Here is a 24,632-nt window from a genome sequence, read left to right on the forward strand (position 1 = left end):
TAGAAACTGATGTGTGAATGACATTTAGGATTCATCAGTTGTCTAAGAATTACTTGCCACTAAAGATCGACAATATTTAGACGGAGAATTACGACCTATGAACGACAACTACTTCGTAAGTTAACATGAATAGAAACCTGATTGTTAGAATGTTTGTCTGTTTATCAATGCGTTTGTACGAGTTAATCACAGAAATAGCTTAACTGGTTTGTATGAGGTTTTCACTGTAAAATTACAATTGTACTGTAAGCTTCTTATGGTAAACTTCACTTTATTTGTGATAGATTTACAAACTAATAATAATTATTTAACTTATAAACAACTGATAGAAATACTTTACATATTTTTGTAAAGCATGCGGGAGTTGGCCTTCAGGCGCTCCGTATGTCCTTCCACAGGTTTGGAGTGCCATCTGCACTCGCCCCCTATCGTCCGGTGAAGCTGTAAAGGCCATCTGCGGCTAATAGCATTAAAGTTGTTCAAAAAAATGTTTTTGTGAATACATACATCCAGACTAATATACCTAATGCAACTCATGAATACAAAATATTTATATCGTGCAAGAATTGAACCCGCAACTATCAGAAATAAGGCAGTGTTTAATGCAGCATGAAACGTCTATATTTTAATGCTTTTGTGATATTTACTGAACGTTGTTTGCTTTTTATGTATTATATTGTGTGTTCGTAAGCGATTCACGTCCGCAGCAATATTCGGCTATTTATAGTTGAAACTTGTAGTATTTTTTGAAGATTTTTTTATGTATATTTGAAATATACTGCAATATTATTAGGCAGTTACTGTATTGTATAAATGAGATTATATATGTAAATTTTGTGCCACATGAAATCAATTAAAACGTTGACAAAATTAATGTAGGCCCGATACGAGAATAAACGGTCTCAATTAAAAAAGAATAATGTATTCAGGTATGGTACACTCAAATTTAGAACGTACTGCTTTTGAATTCAGTTTATTAACCGATAAGATTACTGGTTTTTGTTAGTAACTGCCATCTCGACGGCCTCAGGGGTCTAGCGGTTTAGCACACCGCTTTATCTACGATGGTCGCGGGTTTGATTCCCTGCAAGGTGCAAACATTTGAATTTATAGATACGATTCTTTGTATCGATCTGGGTGTTGTTGTTGTTATATCAGATGTCTAGAACCCATAACACAAGCTCTGCTTACAATGGGACTAGATGGCGCAGTGTAAATTGTACAGGGTATTATTATTATAAGGTATTAATATAAGGTATAAATAATAAGTTGAAATCTATTAGTTTCCTATTTCTAACCGACTTAAAAAAAGAAGGTCCTATCTCCTAGTTCAGGTATTATTATTACTGCTCGATATGTATACGATTATTAATCATTAAAGCCTAATGTAATTATATTTAAACTATTTCAGAGTTGCAACTACAATAAATATTATTTAGTAAAATATTTTTTAAACATTTAGAAAATAACATAAATTAAAAATACATTGCACTAGAAAACAGGAAATAGCAAAGTTCTTGTTATTTACTCACTAGCTGTGGAGGGAAGGAAATAAGAAATTACTCTGTATTTGTGTGGCATGATTTGGACCGACGTCTTCTTTGTAAGTCCTTTTCTAATTTCTCAGAACCTTCAGTATCACTTTCCTCGTATAATGTTGGGTAAAACTGTAAAAGGTAGTACAAACTAACATCAAAAGAAGTTGTTTTTACTGCGTGTGTCACCCTTCGGTATAGTCCTTTAGTCGTATGAAGTCGCTAGTGCGTAAATATACGGAATTACGCCAGAAACCTTTTTCTCTCGCAAAAAAATCAAGTTGAAAGAAAAAATCATCAAAGTACCATACACGTAAAGAATTAAACGTGAAATACTATAATTTTCACAAACATTGTATGAAAAAATCTACTACATTCATACTAACTCCGTTCAGTAGTTAAGCGTAAAAAGGTAACAAACATACATACAGGCATTTTGAGTTAATAACATTAGTTGGTTGAATATGTGTCTATCTGTTTGATGCGTTTTCACTACCAAAGTACTGAACAAACCACACTATTGCCTCCGATAGGTACTTCAGCTTTCTTTTCTCATTTTCATTGTAAATTTCTAATCTTCAAACATAAACAATTGTTTAACAACCTTTTAGTTAAAAGTTATTCTCTGCCGTTGTATTTTCCTGGGGAAAAAACTTGGAAAATCAAGGTCCCAAATACTTATCAGATCAGCGTAACTCATTCTTGTCTGCATAGACCGAGATAAATATAGATACCCCAAATATCCCAATTTATATGAAAACTAAGTGTATAGGTACTTCTAAACTATTCGTCTGCAAAAGTTATTTATTAATAGCAAACCCTCTCCTGCACTATAATACTGTAACGTTATTTTTATAGACCCTATAAATATTTGACAAAATCTATACGTTAACTAATATTATAAAAAGCTGACTAGTTTGTTGGTTTGTTTATTTGAACGCTTTATTCTCAGAAATTATTGATTCGACTTGAAAAATTATGTTAGTCTCGGATAGTATTTGTCAAAAACAACAGCACGCTACGACCAATATGTGACCATAAAAGAAATATATTTAGCTGTAGCACCTAATTTTTATACAGACCTAATATATATAGATTTGAATAGTTGACACATGAGAATATCTATTTACTTTAATACCTGGAATTGTTGATCTAGCTTAGTTTGAGTCAAATGGGAATAGAAGCCTTTCAGACATTTCTGTAGTCAAAATAAATAGCATTTATTGATAATATAAAAGTACTATATATTTTCAGCGATATACTGGTTATAATGTTACAGCGATATAATGTCGTCTTACAAAACCTAATTAATTGAAATACACACATAAAAAGTTTTGCAGAAAACTTTCTCAATATCGGAAAGTAACTCTTGAAATACAACCAAAAAAAGATATTGAACAACTTGAATTTAGTATTTCACGACGCTAAAAATGGTACTGTAAGAACAACGGACTGTTAATTGGTAAAACTATAAGTAAATAGGTACGTAGATTCATGTACAAAAACATCGACGTGTACTAATGACTGATGTTCTATAATCAACAAGAATACATCGAAACAATTCGAATCCCCTCTGGGTCTTTTAAATTGATAGATGATGATGATGAAACACCGGTATTAGTAACTGGATTTTAAATAGAATCCAATTTGTACTCTGACCTCACGTCTACCAACTAAATCACAATATGGCTAAGTAGATAATAATTGGCGGTATCTAGGTTGAAACAAAATTTTGCATGCGTGATTAGGAAATAGTGAACTATGCTAAAGATATTCGTTGGCAGGGCACCAGTCAAGCATGAATCAAGGACAATAAAATCATTTATTCCATATACAATAAAATCACTTAGGCCATCGTAGGCGAATATAGTAGGAGTTAACTAGAGCGGTTTTTAGACCATAAATTACTTTGCAAGAGAATTTTTATTAATAGAATTTTTCTTTAAGGTTGAAAATAAAGTATTATGGTGTTCCATGGTCATTATTCGATACGTCTATTATTCCCCAAAACAATGGATTGTATATTGTAGCAAATAATTAATTACATGTTTAAATTGAATATGAGACTAACGTAATTCTGAAAGCTAAGGAAACATTTGCCAAAATAGCATTTCCCAATATTAGGTAGAGCTCCACGTAGTCAATGTAGAAACAGTCGTGGTTAATACAACTTGCGACTATTAACCCCAATGCCCTAACTGCCCAGAAGCAAAGTCAACTATTTAACTATAGGCGTTCAGATGGACGTAACCCTGGACATTCCTATTTTTAACTGGGTATACTCAATAAAACATGGTAAGGGGTTCCTATCACCAGAGAGACAGGCATAAATATAATTTGGCTCACTTCAGTTCTTCTTCACTCATTTCTTTGATATGGGTGTAATTTGTACTTACAAACTTTTTGACGTACTTCAAAACAAAAACTATTAGGCAACGACGCTTTCAATCAAGGTTGTTACTAATTTCTTACAAATTATTCATAATTAACTAACTGATTTCATACTCATCTTTACATTCCTCAGTGTTACCTATTAGTTTATCATTACTTATAAAAAAATCCACATTAACAATTCCTACCTCCCGGATCAAACAGATTAAGTATTAGCACAGACAATTTTTTATACAATTCTAAAGCATTATAATAGCCGTATAATTAGGGTTGTTATTTAGCTTATCATAAAGACATCTATATGATGCAATACGGATAATCTTTGGAAAATATCTTAAATGTTCCCTGTTGAGATATAAATATTTGTATTTACTGTGACCTTTTTGTGTTGTATACCAAAGATGGAGTTTTATGATTGTGAAGGTTGATCTTAAAATGATTTATGGGTACACGTACGTTTAAGTAATTTGGAAATATCATAGTATCGATCTTAGGACCTTAGGACTGTATTATACGTCTCTACGATATTATACCATTGAGATAAATTGTAGTTAATGTAGTTTGTATACTGTTTCTAGCGATTTAAAGTAAGTTGAGTGTTCAGAAGATCATTTCAAGCAAAAGTTTACGGTGTAATTATGTCAACATAGGTTTCCTAAATAAAGACATATTTTTTTTAATAATTAACTATATTTAGATTAAATTTTCATGTATAATCTTTCGCTCTATCTATATATTTTTATCCGGTTAAATATAAAATATGGTTCTATCTACGTATTACACTTTATTGGAATTTATCTAACAGCTAGAAAAAATAACTAATATAAAACATCCATCTACACAAACTTATACGTTTATAATATTAGTAAGATTGGCTTTCGAATTTTATCTTATTTTTTAACAAAAACTAATTTTGTTTTTATTACAACACATTTTGACAAGCGAATTGCGCGATTTATTTATTTTGAGCATATTTCTTAACCTTTTTAGCTATATACTGGTCCTATCTAGTATTTTTTACTTGGTGAGTATATATAAATAATCTTAATGCTAGTTCAGTTTGGTTTATAAATATGATTTGCTTACAGATACAAAATAATATTTACATTCACCCTGCTATTTAACTAGTGGATATGTTAATTTTGGGCTGTATGTAGACTAACAGTTTTTGCTAGGAACCAACGATGCGCAAAATGTAGTCTGAGCAAAGAAGACTGTGATATACACGAGTGACAGTCTACGCTCTTTACCTAAATCAAAGAGATGTCTCGAGTAATAAGTATTTACTTAGTTCATTCTTTCAATAGTAATGTAAATTAAATAACAAAATATCTATTCGTATCTGTTGCAAGACTATTAACTTACAAGTAAATAGGTTTCTTTACTTCTTGTTACTTTAGGATTGAACCACATATAAATCGAAGTACTCCGTTTTTGTTACGTATTGTATAAGAGAAAGATTCGTAAAAAGCATGCATATTATTATTTGTAGTCTCATTTTGTTTGGACAGTATTCTCATTTTTTTTTTGGATAGTATTGCTCCGATTCCGAATACAAGTACATGCGTGTTTACATAAAATGTCGTCGTCTAGTACCCATTCATATGCTCTACTAAACTTGAGGCAGATTACGGTGTGTGAATTACACAGCGTAATCTGCCCCAAGTTTAGTTTAGTCCACAGTCATTAATGTTATTTATTTGATATTATTATTCAAGAGTTTGCTTTCTAATACACGATTACAGGCCATCACAAAGCCAATCCGGCTAAAATAGCAAGCAATAATGACTTGAATATTTTACTCTACTATTTTATAAGGAACGACAGTAAAATCTTTACACCGCCTTTTAATGTTACTTGCTGCCATCAATTAGCTATAATTAGAATTAGAATATTGTTTATTATGACGGTTTATACAGATCTTAATGCTTCTCCCATAACTAATAAACAACCCCTTCCACACACCACCTTTACTGCTGAATAAGATGTACGAATCTCGGTAACGAAGTCACAGTAAATACTAGTCTCAAATATTTACTACTACTTAGTACTTATTAATAACATTATTCATTTTATACAAGAGATTAAATTATATAAGAACTTATTAATTAGGTAATTAGTCTTGTAATGAAATAGATACTTATACATTTCATTCATTGACTTCATAATGCCGATATTAATCAGTTATGAGAATTAAACGTCAACTAAGTGGAATTACTAAGAGATGCGAATATAATATTTAGAAAATATGAACGCAGTGTATGAGCTAATTAATGTAGTATTATACCAACCATTCATCAAATATAGCTATTCTGATGAAAGTACTATATATTTTTCTGTTATTATATACACATAAAAATCTACAAATGTTACAAATATGAAAGTTTGAACGACTGTTACTTAACCACACCACAGATAACATGATATTACATAACCACACTAAAGCGGATGGACGGATTTCGATGGAATTTGCTACGCAGATAGATCATACATCAATCGAATATTTAGGATATGTCGCGGGCTAGTAATACGAAGTTGTAACTTGGGGCAATGTATGTATATTAACAGATGAGAGTGAACTAATGAAAGATTATAATATTGATCTAGATATATCTAATATTAACATACTAAATAAGACTAGTAAAATGTTAGGAGAGGTGACACGGTTTGTAAAAGCCTTGGAATACAATATTTAATTTGTGTTATTGCCCTTAATTAATTCTAAGTACTGCTGATTATCTAGGAGTATCTCGAGAACTGTGTCCCTTAAGATACTGACTCGTATTCTTGCGGATGTAAAATCTGCACTCAATAAGCAGCACCACTAGATAAATTATTACTAAAACTAAATATTCAATAATTATGATTTTTTATTTTTGACTGTATAACAACGTATTTTTTATTTATACAATCTTTAATTATTCGCATTTTAAGTTACAACTAAATTTCTTCTAGTTATTTTTTATTAGAATATCATTTCATTACTTCGAAAGAAATATTTAAAACTTAAACTATTACCTATATTACTCGTTAATATAAAAAATACTTAGTTCTATTTTTTCTATATAATTATTGGCTGCCCGCAAACGTTGCTTTGCCATATAAATTTAAGTGCTAATATCGCTATTAAATATACGGGTTAGTGATAGAATGGTGATAATTTACTTGCCACATTATAAAAAAAAATGTTCGGGGTGGACAACCCTTATCGATATAGATATAGGGGTACGAAAAATAGATAGAAGCCGATTCTGAGACCTACTGAATATGCCTACAAAATTCCATAAAAATCGGCCAAGCTGTTTCGAAAGAGTATGGTAACTAACATTGTTACACGAGAATTTTATATATAAGAAGTAGTACTTGTACAAATATCTACTATATACAGATATATAGTAGATATTTGTGTGTACAAATAATGATAATGTATATCGCTACTTGCACTCTTTGAGCTTGAATGAATTCCATCCGTCAAAACATTTTACTCCTGCCTTTAATAAACAAACAACCAATCTCTGAGCATCCGGGTAATCTTCGACGTTTACATTTCACATTCATTCAATACAATTTAACAGTCAAACCATTTTGAACTTTGTAGCATTATTCATAATGACCATATTCTTTTATAACGGTCCATTCAACAATGCCCACTTAAACGTAAAACCGCAAATCAAGCGAGGTTCCGTGACCCAAACCTTGACGGTTGGCATTTCCGTTCAATTATAAATTAAGATGGAAAAAATTGAAAAAAAACTAAGATTAAGCAACTTAGATTTTAAATTTTTAATTTAATCCCAAATTCGAGTTGAAACCAATCCTATTGTACTGTAATCTTGAATTGCAATCAAGAGTATCGAATAAACCAATTACAATTCCATTTACTTCATTCAATGACCACGCAATATTATCACTACTGAACTATACTCCGTGCATTATGACGTGGTACTAATATCAGATGATGATAGCAATTTTATATAATAAATTATTTGCCACCATCGTAGTATAAGAAAAAAATATTGTAGAACTGGTATTTAATAAGATTTATATGAACTAGTGGTCGCCCTTGGTCGAAATTCGACCACAAAAAATAATATTCAGTAAGATTACATAAAACTATACACATATAACATTAAAGAGAAACATTATTAATTTATTTTGAATTTGACCGAGAGTGTATATGCGTGTATATGTATGTCAAATATATGGTAGTATTTTTAATTTTTTTTTATTACATGTACTTTTTATGCATAATTAAAAAAAATATTAGCATTAGCTCAACGCGAAATATCAGACGTCTCAATCCGCGCAATTTTCTTAAAAAAAGGGTACAAAGTATTACATTTTAACAGCTTATGAACGTAAAATTTTTTATATTATAATTTTTTTCCCTATCATCCAGTTCAGTATAGATTTAATTGAGAAAAACTGGCAGAAAACTCAAATGAATATCTTTTGTTTGAAAAGACAGACTTATATTGTGAGAATTCCATTTTCATTGTGTACTTATGTAGGTGTTTATGTCTAACATTAAATGAAAATCCCGTGCATAACACAACTATTGCCACGCACACTCGTTATTGCAATAATTTTCCAGTGAGTAGTAGGCTTTGCTCAGTAAATAGAATTTCACAGATGTTTTGAATTTATTTAAAAATAATTCCAATGTATCCTTTGGTTTTAATAATATAGATATTAAAGAATTATGTCAAAGTCAATGCAGCATTCACAATGGACATTTTCCCACAATTAATTGCTTTGTTGAATATACTGAGCCTTCGTAAATGACGTGAGTTTACTGATTTGTATGTCTGTCATACGCACTATGTTATAACGGATAAAATATAAGTGTCTAGTATGCAATTTATACGTAATTAGACATTTTTTATGAATGATGATGGGATAATTATACCGGCTGCGCTAATGATCTATCTTCTACCTAAAATATGTACAACACAAAGGCGTTGTAAATGTAAATGTATTTCGAAATAGTAAATTTCCTTTTGTCTGTAACATTGTTATTGATGAAAATAAAGACAGTATGAAGAGGTAGTTAGTAGTAGATAGTTCTCAACACAAATTTATTATTGTAGACATTTTATGTGTGCCGTTGTAATAATAACATGCTGGAAATAAAATGTACTCGTTTGTAGAAGTAATATAATTAAAAATAATAAATAGTGTTTTGTGTATTTTTGTAATTTTTAAACTCATGTATTAATAAAAAATTTCTAAGAAGTGCTCAAAAGGGAAATGTATATAAAAAAAATTATTTAATCGGCTTGATGTTCGTATATAGCACTGTTTATTATCTGATCCTGTATTATCGCCTGCTAAACTTTTCTTTTCATTATATAGTAGAAGATAAGTTTAGATATAACGCGCGATGGGACTGGCACTGATAATAGTCCCTAAATAAAAAAAATTAAAAAAACTTTTAAACTATGTTATTAAAATTTTATATTTGTATATTAGAGTAGATATTTTCGTACCTATCACTATAAACATTTAGTTAACATAAACGTACAATTGCAAATATTTTTATTCCGTTGTCGTTTTTCATGAAACGCATTCGATTTAGATAAACTGAAGTATTGTTGTTTTATTCAGATCGTTCCAATTAATACAAATAAAAAGTATTGGTTTGGTTTATAAAATAAACAGGTATTCACTCGAAAATTTAATTATAGAAATTACATACTGATTTGAAACAAAAACTAAAAAATGTACCAATTCAGTTTCTTGACATTTCTTCTCAACTGAATTATATTTCTTCTCAGCTAGCCAACTGGAGTGTTGAGTGTGAAAATGACATTAATAAGTGACGTAAGACTGAAGGATCCTATGTAAATCAAATAAAAAAATAATTTGATATTGTTTAGTATCTAAAAATTATCCAGACTGACTTATTTTGTGGTTAACTTTGCCTTTAAAACATTACAAGATTATTATTCACTAGCAATAAACCTCGGATTCACCTAAAAAACTCTCATTACCTATAGTACCCCTTCCAGATTATTTTTGAGGCAAAATCCGTTATCTATATCTCACTGTAGTAAATTACACTATAGAATTTAGAAGAAATAAGCAGAGATAAAGATCGACAAAAAAATATTGCCGTATGCTATTTACAGAAGAAAATAGATCTACAGTTTAACAGCCCTCAAAGACTTTAGATTATTCATTCTATATTAACAATAGTCAAAAGCCTTTGTTAACTATTGTAGAGAAAAGTATTCGTTTGTTCATGTCAGTCAGTTTCGACGTCGCCGTCGGCCGCCAGAAAGCTTGGCGAACTATCCGCAGCAGTTATTAAACGTTTTAAATTGCTTTTTGTGTGTATTCACTATCAAAACATAGTATAAATGAAAGGTATAGAATAAAAATGAAATGATAATTTTTTTACCTCACAGGTAGCATGTGATTGATCGAAGCCCCGTGTTTCGAACTATTCTAATGACGTTATCCGCAGCTGGTCTTTATGGCTTTGCCGAGGAAAATGCGAGAATTATATATATAAAGTGAAGACAATCTTTTAGCATTCATGGGGACATCCCCATAGTTATTAAACAAATAAATGAAGTATATGTATAATGAATACATTTGTACGACAATCTGTGAAATGAACGTATTAGCTAGAATGAATTGCTAATATGTCACATTGCAAAATTGTTGGGAAAAACTCGTTAATATAAATTTGCTTCAACTGAACAGCCCGTTTTGCTGATTTTCGCTGGTGGATGTCAATTATTTGAATGGCAAACACAAATATCTTTAAAATCCTGATAATATTATGCTGCTATTATATTCTACAACCGTTTTGTTTCACTTTAGTTATAAATTATTTGAATTCTTATTTATTTACAGAACAGAGGATTAATAATAATTAATAATCTAAAACAGTAACGGTCTTACTTACCTGTTCTGATTTTATTAAATAGTTAGTTAAATTCAAGTGAATCCTGCACCTTAATTATCCCATTAATATCTATATATGTATACCACTACTATGATTAAAAATTCGAAAGACTGTCTTTCAGTTTGTCTGTTTGTTATTTTTTACGACTAAGCATATATTATTTACACAACAAAACTAATAATAATAAAATTAATAAACATATATTTTTATTTTCTCATGAAAATAGAGTATATTAAGGTGAGGACAGGGTGCAGATGTTATTTTTTATGTCAAAAATAATGTAAAGAAGATTGTAACACCTATTATAAAAAGTTACTAATTGCTTTCCGCGACTTCGTTTGTTTTTTTTTATATATAAGGTTCATATTCGTGCATTATTCTGGTACAATCTATCTTCACATTTTTCGTTAAGATTCATTGAGCCATTTAGTAATGAAAAGGTCACAAACAGACTTTCACATTTATAATATTAGTTTCGATGTGAATAAGCGTAATGGAACTATATTATTATACTTATAAAAATAGATACCTAGATATTATATGTGATTTAGATCTTGGTTAATTTTTTTTTTAAATAGATAAGTCCATAGAAATTTATTCATGGTCTTATAAAATCAGACGGCACGATTAACTTTGTTTGTGATGAATTTTTGATGATTTCTCGGAAACTATTAGAATCATGGTTCTATTTTTCCTGTAACATTCATGTTATACCTACCTCAACTCTAATTAATTCAAAAATACGCTTCACAAGATTTGTAGAGGTAATATTTTTGTTACGTTTACCGGGTTTTTGACTATAACCCAAACTAAGTAAAACTCCAACCACAATAATAATAATTATTACTCTATTTCTTATATTAGAAACTCTTTTTTACACAAAAAAAATATTTTTATATCCTCTGTTCATTTTGAAAATCTGTACATATATTTTTATTTGATCTTATAAATATTTATTTATATCCGAGAAAAGTATGTGTAAGGTTGTCTGTACTTCATAAGTACAGCCAAGCATCTTACTTTGTAATCTGTAATATCGGATTGGATGACGATATATGGTAGTTAAATTACAATGTATGGAGGTATTAGGCTTAGTCATCCGGAATGACACTCTTCACATATGTGGTACACCTATATAAGCATAAAATGTAAATAAACTATCTTAAAAATAAGGAATTAAGTTTAGTTTATTGTCAGTTCTTCTCAAGTACGGTAGGGAAAAATATTAATTACAAAAACTTGACATTCATAAGCGGCTAAAATATCCTACATAAATAATTTTGAATTAGAAAATGTATATTTCTTGTCACCCAAATAAATGAGTACAATATTTTTCCTCATGAATAAATATAGTTCTTTTGCTTTCCTTATTATTATTACATTATGTCGTATATTGAACCTAATCAGAATGATTTATTATTAATAATTATTATGTGTAAGTATTTAGTTTACTGTACTGCCCAATACCCCTGAGGAACCCCTCCTGGAAACCAGTGTGATAAATTTCTGGTAAATTTGACACGATTGGCTAACTGATCTCACCTCATGAGCATCTTATCATACTCAACTGGTGCCCCACCAGTTAACTCCACGTAAACCGTTAGCGCAGACAGGACCGACAATCCATAAACATCCATTAAAAAAAATCCACTGGTACCACGTGACGGCATGATGTCCCTAATGCTATCATCTTGTTTATTGTCTGCAATTACTTTTATATAAAAAAGACTATTTTAAGTACGAAGTCGTCTGAGTGAATAATACAAATTTGACCGGTTTTAAATCTTAAATTACATATATACTTGAATAAATAAACACCGCCTACACATAACACACCTATTAAACTCGACTCAAAAAAATCTAATGACTCAAGTGGGATGATGTCAGTGCAATATATCAATTTAACATGTAAAATGTACAATACAAGGCTGTTATACAAGCAACATTAATTAGGGGAACAAACACATTGTAATAATGACTTGATGAGTCCTCGCTGCATACATTTTAGTCTTGAAATACATATTATTAGTATTCTGTAGTCAATTATATAAAATGGAAAGCTGATAGCCTTTTTAATTGTCACGAAACTAAGCTTCAATACCATTAAATTTTCAAATATATTAAATAAAAAAACTGAGTTTCGATAAAAATAAAAACATTATATAAATACTTATAAACTTGCAAATCGAAGCAAAAGAGATTGAAGAGGGAAATCTCTTGAACGACTGCATCTACCTATTTGAAAAAAAACGCTATTGTAATAACAAACATAATAATAATCGTAAATTTTGCGTTTGCTTGTAAAATATCATCATATGTACATGATACAATTGTTAGCAAATAGCTGCCTTTTTTACATGTGAAAAATTTCACGAAGACTTATTCAAGACGAGCGAGTTTGCAATACCACTAAAATACTCTCTGTGTACAACGTGGTACCTCTGCTAGAGCCTTGGGTCGCGGTAAAATTCTATTCTCTAGACTCTGGCAATACCAAATACCTACTTAACTAAATTAAAATACATGGCGTTAAAGTTTACCGAAGGATCCAATTTGAAACTTGATAATCTATATCCAATTTGAAACTTTGAAACACAAGATCAACGGCATTCTAACATCGATGCTTTTGTTCCTGGCATCAAGATATTCGGCTAAATTGACTTTTTAGTATTCCAAACGGTTTCCGTATTCATTAAATTACTTAATCGAAGCCGCCGGTATTGTTTCAATAGATGACGTCATACTTGGGATGTACCTACGTTCTCTAAGGAAATCAAGCATCTATTATATTATCTGTTACTAGTTGTTAAAGGACCCTTTTATTTTTAATTTCACATTACAATATACCGTGACATATAGACATAGATAGCACTCTCTCTTTAGTTTTTTTTATACCTACATTGCGGCGGCAAAAATCCCAGAGGAAGAATCCTCAATGCTGAATTGTGACTAATCGAGGCGAAGAGATATCGAGTTTCCTACGAAAAATAAAATAAAATATTTACTATATCTAACGCAGTTTTTATTGTTGTCTTCATACAAGTGTTTTTTACGTATATTATGTAATTCGCATACGTTACAATTAAACATAGATAGAATTGAATCTACACTTTGTTTGTCTACAAATAGAGTATTCTGTATCTTGTCTATATATGTATGTAACTCTAAATTATTTCACTAACTCGCACACATTAAATTGTAAAATACATTTCTTAGAAAAAGCTACAGCTGAGTTTCTTACTCATTCTTTCCAACAGAAAATGCAACACGAATGTGCAAATTTGTGCTTGTATTAATTTTATTTGAATGAAGATTAGTTGTATTATATTCTATCTTTATTCACCATCACCCGTGTCGGTTGAAGTAGTTTGGTAACTCACCGTGATACGAACTATTGTATGCATAAATCCCATTAATAATATAACATTTATCTCAACAACAATGCCGTTGATCTGCTTATCCGATATTATGTAAATTATTTTACACACAATACACAAAATTTTACATGGACTTTCGTGACTTTTAAATCAATGATCTTAATGTTTTACCATACTCTTAATAATTCATGGATATAATTCCTCGATTTACAACTTCAGGGTTCTGTGAATATTGTAAAGTGGAATAGTTTTAGTGAGGATTCTATTATATATAATTCGTCGATTTACAATTTTAGGGTTCTAAGATCATTGTGAAGTGTAATATAATGTAGTTTTAATGATGTTTCGATGTCTGTTTGCACATCAATTTGTATGTTTTATATACATACTTATTATGGAAGATATTGATTTCAATATATATACAGAATATTTATGTAGTCCAAACTTGTATATATATTATTTTCAAATTAAAGTCTCTAATATAAGTCTTTACTGTACATCGTTTAAACACGTACATAGAAATTTGATAATACAATAAGTTATTTATAGAAAACCTTAATCCCGGAAAGTTTTCAGGTAGGCAAACCATATATCAGAGACGAATTACCTACCTTGATCCGTGTAAACTAAGTTGCGAACATTCGCTATTAATTTTATAAGACCTTGTCAAATCAGATTACCCACGTAAGTTCACGAATAGAAGTTCATCCCTCTTGTATCATTAAGTGTCTAATCCTCAACAAGTTTAAGTGGCAAGATACGAACGAATATGCATAAATATCTAAGTTATTACACTTCAGAAGTGAACACGCCTCACCACAGTGCCTGGGAAATTAGATTACATTACTCAAAATGTTTACCGAATGTTATAATAATGTCACATGGTTATACGTGATAGATGACAGTGAAATTTAATTATCATAATTTGTTTCAGGTGGTGTACACATGGCGGGCAGTGGGGCGAGTGTGGCAGGGTCTCAACTAGTACTTGATGAGGCTTGGTGCGCTGTCGTTGACCAATGAGAACAGCGCACGAGAGCATGGATGGGCCGTAGGATGCGCGTCACTCCGGCGCTTTACTTATTGCTGCTGATCTATACACGTGTCTACACTTTCATTCCTGGCGTTGACGGTACGTTGAAATATTTTCTACCATTAAAAATAAAATTACCTTTTAATTATGAAAAAATATATATTGGCTCTCAATTGTTTATACAAACAGCGAAATCCGTTCTTTTACACACAATACGTAAGCCGTAATATAATAAGCCGTTTTCTTGTAAAACCCTTACATCGAAACCAACTGTTATATAAACAAATAACAAAATTAAAACCTGTCGTTTTGGATTCAGTATCATATGGATTTACTTTTAAAGCACAGTTTTGTCTTCAAAGAAATAAATGCAGTAGAAATTTCTAACAAAGATAGGCTTTGTACACAGTCATAAGTCGAAACAGAGTACCCTGTTTCGCCTATGTCATCCGCCAAGCATCCTTTTTAAGTTATAGCAGCCTTACCATAAGTGCTGCCGCGGATTTGGATTGCCATCTGCACTCACCCGCTATCGTCCGGTGAAGCTGTAAAGACCAGCTGCGGCGAACAGCAATAGAGTAGTTCGAAAAAAAAGTGCGTAGTTACCATCAGTGCGTCAGTTTGTTTACCACTATAGATACATAGAAAATTCACTTTACTCCGAAACTGGAACAATTGCCGAAAATTCGGTTTCGTTATAAAACTGAATTTCGTTCGGACACTAGAAAGTACTTTAAGGGATTGCTTTCATTTTGTTACATGATGGATACTAACCAGTATAGTTCATGACACAGTTTGTTATCGACAACATAAGAAGTAACATGTCCCTAGAGAATTTAACATGATTGATGATTTCTTCAATATGATATGAAACGAATACTTGATTAATGTCGTAAGATTTCGGATTGTTGTACCCTATCCTATACATTCTATTCATATAGCTATATGTATCTCGGGTCCATGCGGTCCTTAGGGTATTTTCTTTTAGTCTTACTTTATATCTTGTCTTAAGGGCCGATAGTAGCAAGTCCGCGCCTAATACAAATATTGGCTATTCATAAGTGTATGTATGTGTTTTCTTCACACAACTTTTAATATATCATTAAGTACATTTCTTATAATACAAGTGCTGCTTATTAACGATATAAAACCGAGTGCAATAATATGAAAATTTAGGTAACATTATATAATTAGAATGTGAAATACAGGAATAGTTATAGTAACGAATGTTCTGATATTGACAGGACCAGTATCCCAACAGGAAGCCTTGGAGGGCGGCAACACAACCCTACACTGTGACTCAACCGCCGACACATCCGGTGATGAACTCATGTTGCTTGTATGGTACAAGAACAACGCACCTATATTTAGGTAAGAATTATTTTGTGCATATAATCTAGTATAATCCTCCGATCGATCCCCCGTCCCATTCAAACGGGGATTGAAATTACGATGGCCTGAGTCGAGGTTCGAACCCCTAGCGGGTATCCGTCAGGTGGAAGTTGGCCTTCAACCGCTCCATAAGTCCTTAAGCGGTTTTGGAGTGCCATCTGCACTTGCTTCCTATCGTCCGGTGAAGCTGCAAAGGCCAGCTGCGGTCAACAGCATTAGAGTAGTCAAAAAAAATTGTGTATTTATTTATCTTATATACTAATATATAGAGTAGTCCGCGTCGGTACCTTTATCTCATTCATTATACCAAGCAGCTATCTTTTCGAGCTATATTTCAAATTGAGAATGCATTATAGCAAGGAAACTTTGTACAGTGAAACCGAAATGGCAACGCATAATAGTGATGTACCTGGTACATAATATGGTTGTTTCCATTTTACATCAGCTTGTCTCCATTCGAGTTACATAAGAAATATCTTTAGTAATAAATAAATTATTTGCTTATTCATGTCCCAGAAACATAAATACATACTATTATGACGTTCGTATAAGATTGTATACTATAATCAGCTTCTACGATAATATTATTGACATTATACATTATCTGGTTTCTTAAAAACTATAACCGCATATAATACATCATTCAATGCTTGTAGGTACATTAAACCTTTTTTAGGTTATCACACAAATATATTATTGAATGTATAGTGTTCAGGCCTAAAGCGCCTGATATATTTTAATAGCACCAAGAAGATGCATTATATAGTCGCGCACTTGTTTTTTGTATACCTGCATAATTTTTATTTTTTTTTCTTATATAGACGTTCGTCGATTATTGAGTTCACTTCTTTTGTACTTACCTAATTTGTAAAACGTTGTCGAAATTAAAATACTTAAATATATAAATCTGGGTTTCATTAGAAGCTCCATTATGTTATACAAGACATAAATTGGTGGCCCATGAGGGGAAACAATATTATATGAAGAAATCACACATTATCATCTGATCGAAATCAAGTGAATCGGTCATGCTATCTTCCTCTGAGAGTGATTTGTGTGTAGGAAAGGGTTTTAACAAATACCAATCTCGACCTCTATTTATTTTCTCGGAGTCAAATCTATTCTGAAAAACAAAATTGAATCCCTCGACTTTAATATTAGTAACATAATAATCATAGCCAAAGCTATATATATAAATATAAAAATAAATTAAAATTGTTCATATATATCCGCTCCAAAATACTTTAATTTTAATTATTTAATAAAAAATATTACTTATGTTTTTTATACTTGCAGGTACTTTTGTGTTTGATTATTTCACAAAACCACTAAAGAACTGTTTAAAAGAATAATTTACGTGTTTCACTTTTACACTGTGTGAACGACAAAGAAATTGATTGATTGATGTGTGTCTCTCCGATGTACGGTCATTAAAATATATTTCCAAATTAAAATTTAAAAAACATAATCTCTCAGTTTTCAAACATCGAATTAGTTGAGTTAAAACTAAAACTTAGTAATTCGAGGGTTTACTTTGAATTTGAGTTATAGAGACAAGGTGAACATAAAAACATATCAGCAAAAAACTTTTACCACTTAAAAACATAGTCAAGACCACTTGAAGAACAAAAATGATAAAAAATGTGACTGTCCCTATTAATTTGCTTGTTAACTTATCTCCACTACAAACGCTTAACACAAAACAAAAGGTACTGATAAATGGGATACATTGCATGTTGTCGTCTAAAATGGTGCAAATGTGAAATCTATAGACTACTTGATCTATAGAATACTAGATATTACTTAGAAACATTAAGGATATATACAGCATTGAATAAAAGTTGAAATAAATTAATATAAAATAGATTTTCTATTTTATTACACAAAATATATTCACTATATTATTGGGTACAGCAGTTATCGAAATATGCAATCCTAATACACATTTAATGGACTGTGGTAGTGAGTCCTCATTTATTACAAAAACATTAAAGGACCAACTCTCATTAGATTCTAATCCTATAGACGCGCTAAATGTTATTGGTATCATAGGAAGGAGTGCTCTGCGTTTTGGAATGTTGAATTTGCATAAGTTAGACAAAATGTGGATTTGTTCTTCCATAATCTGTTATTATCTATTACTAAGTATAGAACTAGTATACTAGTACCTTATAACTAACTATTAGTGAAAGCTTAACTTAAGTATTAAATTAGTCAAAAAATACATCATATATTCCAGTATATTGTATATTGTACAATGTATATAAAATAACGATATTAATTCAATAATGAAGATGCGTAAAAACTTCACCTTGAACTTACGGGGATAATATTGAATAAATAAATTTGCGAAACCTTTAAGAATTCTACAGTTATCACACAAATATATATGCGTTAAACTCGAATGTATAATTACATAATACGGTAGGTATTAGGTATGTCTTGTATACCTACGTTTTGTAGCATATGACGTATATAACTAATTACAAAGACATTTTGGTCCAAAAAGACAAAAGATAGACTGGGATGAACCAGTCCCATATGATATTAGGGAACAGTGGATAAACTTTAATATATATTTTTTATGGAACTGGTATGGTAATCAATAAAAAATATACTATTATAATAATATCCAAGGTCAATAGATTAAAAATAATCATCAAAACCCGTTCTATTTTGACAAAAATATACCGTAACATAGAGACAAAAAAAGAATAGAAATTTTCGTTGAATTTAGAAGATCTCTTTCGCAGTAAGTTTACTATTGATAAAACTTCAAGTTAGATATTTTTCACAAATCATATTTTAAGTTCAATAATATCCAAGAAAGATACAATCACTTCAAAATATTTAATACTGTATTATAACTTTTATATTTTACATTTATTTCATTTACTAAAGATATAAACGTATCTGAATAAATTCGGAGAATCTAAATAGAGAAATGTTTAGTTACTTCAAAAGACTTTTACTTTGAATAAATATGCGTCTATATCGTTCAAGTCAACAAGATGATTAATAAGTAAATATAATAATATGTATAATAGTGAATTATACATATTATTGATATTTTAAGTTTTAAATGTTATGATGACTTTCGCCATCTATGGACCCTGATTAACATCTATCTATCTACACTAATCTTTGATAAGAAATCCAGATTTATTCTTAAAAACAGATTAATTGAATTGAAGTCCAAGTAACATATAATTGCTTCCATTATTAACGATTCTATTATCGGAGAGAAGAGATTTCTAGGTCGCAACTTAAATATATAGAAACCAAATATAAACGAAATAGCAATGACCGATGCCACAGTTTCTAAAAAGCAAACCTCAAAACTGTACTGAGTGAAATAATTACGTGTTTGTTACCTAGAAACATCGGGTATTATAACTTTTATATTTTACATTTACATTTTGTACTAATCAGTGTAATACACGACTTCATTACATAGATATAGCAACATATGAAGTTTTAGTGAACTCATGTCTCAATGTCTCAAAGGCTTGCCCATAGGCGATTTACAGTGTATTAATAATTTGACATGATATGAAATTATCACTGATCACTAGTTAAGTTACAAATTTGTTAAAGAAAACGAAATTAGGTTACCAATGTAAATGGCCCACTGTCCCCATTCTCTTAATTAGCAAAAACTCGACCCGATGAAACTTGGATACCAATCTTTGTCACTTCGTCAGAGTAGGCGGTACTCAACTAATGTCTGTTCACTTCATTCACCCTCGTCCGATTTTAAGGATATTGACCACTACTACGTGTTTGGAAAATAAAGTAAAATGTGTTAAAGAAACAAATCCCACTAGCCCATTCAGGACACCGCGCCTGTCTTTATCGGCCTGGGTGAAAAGAACACACAATTTGTATTTCAAGTACATACTTACTTACGTAGATAAAAGGATAGCTACATATATATAAAGAACTAAAAATACATTACTGTACAACTTCTCCTGGGTCATTTAAAGTTTCCGGAGTGACTAACAATGTAAATATTTAACGTCCAAACATCTATAGGTATGGTATATACATAATTGTGCACAATTGTAAGCATATCAAAAGACACAAATACCTCTCGCTATTACAATAAAATTAACTTTACCGCCCGTAAATTATATCTAATGCTCCCAATATCTGATAAACCTTATCAAGGATGGGGCGCCTATCAAAGCGACATAACTATGTAAAAAAGCATATCAAAATAACAGTGGAACCTATCCCAAAATCCGATTAAGATAGGTTATATAAAAATAAACGGTAAAAAGAGATAGCTATCGGTTTTGGTTATATTGTTCAGAGATTAGAAGAGATATTAACTAACCATTACAATAAGTCCTAATCTCCTACTTAGTACAGCCTATTATCAAAAGATCAATCATAATGGAATGTTTTTTTTTATTCGCGGGATATCTTCAGTTACGTTGAAGATATAAGCTTAATATTCGTGTTTGTCCTGTAAGTAATCGAATTATTTTTTTCTTTTAAAATGGAGCCTTAAATTTTATCGATATTAATTATAATTGACAGCTTCGGAGACCTAGCAGTTTAGCACATTACCTTACTTCTGATAGTTGTGAATTCGATTCCTCGCACGATGTATTTTTATTTATGACTATTATTGTTTGTATTGGTCTAGGAGTTTTCTATGAATAATATACATGTATGTAGAAAAAAATTAAGTTGTCTATTACCCATGACACAAATTTTGCTTAGAATATATGGCACTTTGTGAATAGTCCAGGGTTATTATTATTGCTATTATCTTAGAAATAAATACAACGGATGTTTACAGTTTCGACGCGCGAATAGAGACTGAATGGTCGAATGAAGTCTTCAACACGAGTGGAAGATTAAAAGCAGACGTAGTGAGCCAGCCCACAGCCCTCACAATATCGACCTTGACCCAGGACGACCAAGCTTTATATCACTGCCGTGTCGACTTCCTTATTTCGCAGACCAGGAACATTGGCGTCAATTTAACTGTCACAGGTAATATATTTATTTGTTATCTTCTGTTTTTACTTACGACTTCGTTCAAGTGACTTCAAATGAATAAATCAACTTGTTAAATAATTTTAATGATAATAGAACCACAATAACGGCCATACAAGTTCGCTGCCGCTACCGCGTTCACATTACTCTCCGCGCACTTTTAGTGTTTGATAGCCCATTTATCGAGGAAGGCTATACGGACTATAGGCACAGAGGCTGCAATGAAAAATGTTGTAAAAACTGGGAAATATGACGCAAACGAAGTGTCGCGGGTCAGCTAGTTGTACATAATGGACATTAAATATAAACCTGTCCGAAGTAATTCTTAATGTAGCATTTTAATTATCCCGGATTAACTTTATCCCAGATCCATACCATTGTTCTAAAAAAGAGGGCTACAAACCCTTAAACAACCTGTCTTGTTTAATCCATAAGATAACTTAATCTTATTATCACGTATTATCTTCGTAAAGCACCTGACCATCTTTCAATGACATACATATAGTATATTACATATTATATTAAGTAGGTATACTTGAGAGACCCACTGGTTTCAAAGAGTTCAGATGTGGAAATATCTCTTATTGCGAAGGAAGCACCGATATTAAACCAAAAATTAATAGGATATTTCATGTTTAACTATTTTATATGTAAACCGATGATATTTTCTTTCCTAAAAGAAAAGTTTTTTTTACTTATATTTTGATGGCCTCGCTGGTGTAGCGGTTTCGCTCATCGACTGCCAATAGTGTCGGGTTCAGTTTCCTGCCCAGTACTAATATTTCTAATTTATGAGTACGAGTATTATTTGTATTGTTCTTGATATTTTCTATGTCCATATATTATGTATGGATTTACAAAAAAAGAAGTAAAGTATTTCTTTCAATTGTCTAGTATCCTTAACTCGAGCTCTGCTTAGCTTGAGACTAGGGTGTTGTGTGAATAATCCTAGTTTATTATTATTATTATTCCAATAGTTTCTAGTAAGAATAAACATACGTATTAATATCAATATAATATTCTTTAATATCACTGTGATCATATTGCAATCCCAGATTGCAATTCAATTCGGTTTAATACCTCAGAAACTTTAGATAGGTACTATCATATTAGGTATGTATTTTATCCCATATCGTGTACTCCCCTACTTTGAAATGTTGTTTCTCTTGTTCTACTTTCATATACAGTCTCGTCTAACACAGGCTTTATTTTGTTTCGTTTCATATTTCCGCGAATGTAAGCATTTGTACAAATCCTAAAATCAGTTACACACAAAAGACATTACGTCTTCTTCTTTGGTTTATAGTTATCGGCATAATTGTTGTTTAAAGTCTAATAACTTTAAACAAAGTTATTCGTGATAAAATATAACATAGCCTGTGTATATATAATATATATTATCATGAAAATATTTAATATCTTCCTGCCTTTGGAGACGGCTATTTTATAAAGAGAATACTAAAATAACTTTCAAGTAGATAGGATGAAGAATGTACTAATAAATATAGTGAAAAAACTAAAATTTATAATAATCCACATAAAATATGAAATATTTCTAACAATGCTTTTACTTTTTTTTTAATGGATAAATATGGAATGGTGCACCCAACTACGCTAACGATATACGCTGTCGCGGCATGAGTAAGATATTCTAGAACGGTGTTTTCCAATTAGTGGTACGCGTACCCCCGGGGTACGTGAAGTTGCACCAAGGGGTACGTGCGGCTATCAGTAAAACAAACATACACACACTCACAAACTTTCACATTTATCATATTAGTGTGATTGCTACAATAAGGGGTACTCAAGGTTGTTGGTGGGAACCACTGTTCTAGAATGAACATAAAGTCGGTTAGTTAGTCCATCAAGGCGAATTCACTAGGAATTAACCATGATGGTGTCTAAAAGGGACCAACCTAATAGACGCTAAGCGTAGCTAGTATGAAGCAACTAGTTCCCATTATTGAGGACCACATCCCTCCAATTCTTTTACTGTACCATCAGATTCCAATTTATCCACTTTAGAAATGCATCCGCCTTGATTAACTTCTATTAACTTTGCTAGGATATGCTAACTGCCTCCTTATCTTCAATCCAATTCTACCAGGCTTCACTTCTGTAGAAAAAATCTCTAAGTTTTCGTTTAGAGTTGCATTACTTGAATATAGCATAATTATCATAGTTTCATGTATTCTCAATGTACAGACAACTATCGCTTACGTTTTTTATATATATACATATAATTACGATTATAAACCCAATGATTATGTTCTGGAGAACAACTTGGAGGATATGGCCACATTTTCCCGAGAATATTTGAATCCAACGTGGTAAGAGGGCAAATCTACTCACCCGCCTCGTCCTCTCCTAGATTAATTTTATTCGTATTCTCTGGAAACTGTATATTTAATACTCCTGACAAGATACTTATATCATGTAATACCTTCTGTATTTGAGAAATTATGCAGACTATGCAAAAGAATTGTGATTTTTTCATTATTTTCATTATTTAACTTCATGATGTGATTTATGCCTATATGTGTTTCTGATGTATAATCTATATTACTGTAAAGTTTCATCAAAATCCGTTCAGTAGTTTTTTTGTGAAAGAGTAACAAACATCCATCCATACTTATAAACTTTTTCGTTTATAATATTATTAAGATAAGATATTTTTAGTTCTCACAGATTTAAAATAATCGCAAGTACGTAATTTGCAAAATAGACTCTGCTCGCATCTGAACGATGTATTTCTCATTGTCGTAACTTTCATCTATTTATCTAAATTACATTCGTAGTGTAAACGATTTGATATGAATAAATACTATAAATTAGACACTGCTGTTGCAGTATCTAATCTATACATATGAATAAAATTGGAGTATCTGTTTGAAATATTGAAATAACCGTTTTTACTACATACATATAAATACGGTACATACACCAAAAAACATTTTTTACAATTTTTGTGTCTGTAT

The 24,632-nt window shown here is 31.0% G+C and overlaps 1 protein-coding gene across 1 annotated transcript in view; it reads left to right on the forward strand.

The window, feature by feature from the left end:
- Positions 1 to 15,157: 15,157 nt before the first annotated feature.
- LOC131851746 (hemicentin-1-like) overlaps positions 15,158 to 24,632 on the forward strand; it is a 31,323-nt gene continuing 21,848 nt past the window's right edge. The window contains exons 1-3 of the mRNA XM_059202292.1: positions 15,158 to 15,351; positions 16,497 to 16,623; positions 21,455 to 21,651. Coding sequence (XP_059058275.1) covers positions 15,264 to 15,351; positions 16,497 to 16,623; positions 21,455 to 21,651 — 412 coding nt within the window. The 5' untranslated portion in view covers positions 15,158 to 15,263. The remainder of the gene's footprint in view (positions 15,352 to 16,496; positions 16,624 to 21,454; positions 21,652 to 24,632) is intronic.

This window comes from Achroia grisella, unplaced genomic scaffold (genome assembly GCF_030625045.1).
Source record: "Achroia grisella isolate CSIRO2021 unplaced genomic scaffold, CSIRO_AGI_Agris_v1 utg807, whole genome shotgun sequence".
Classification (NCBI taxonomy): Eukaryota; Metazoa; Arthropoda; class Insecta; order Lepidoptera; family Pyralidae; genus Achroia; species Achroia grisella.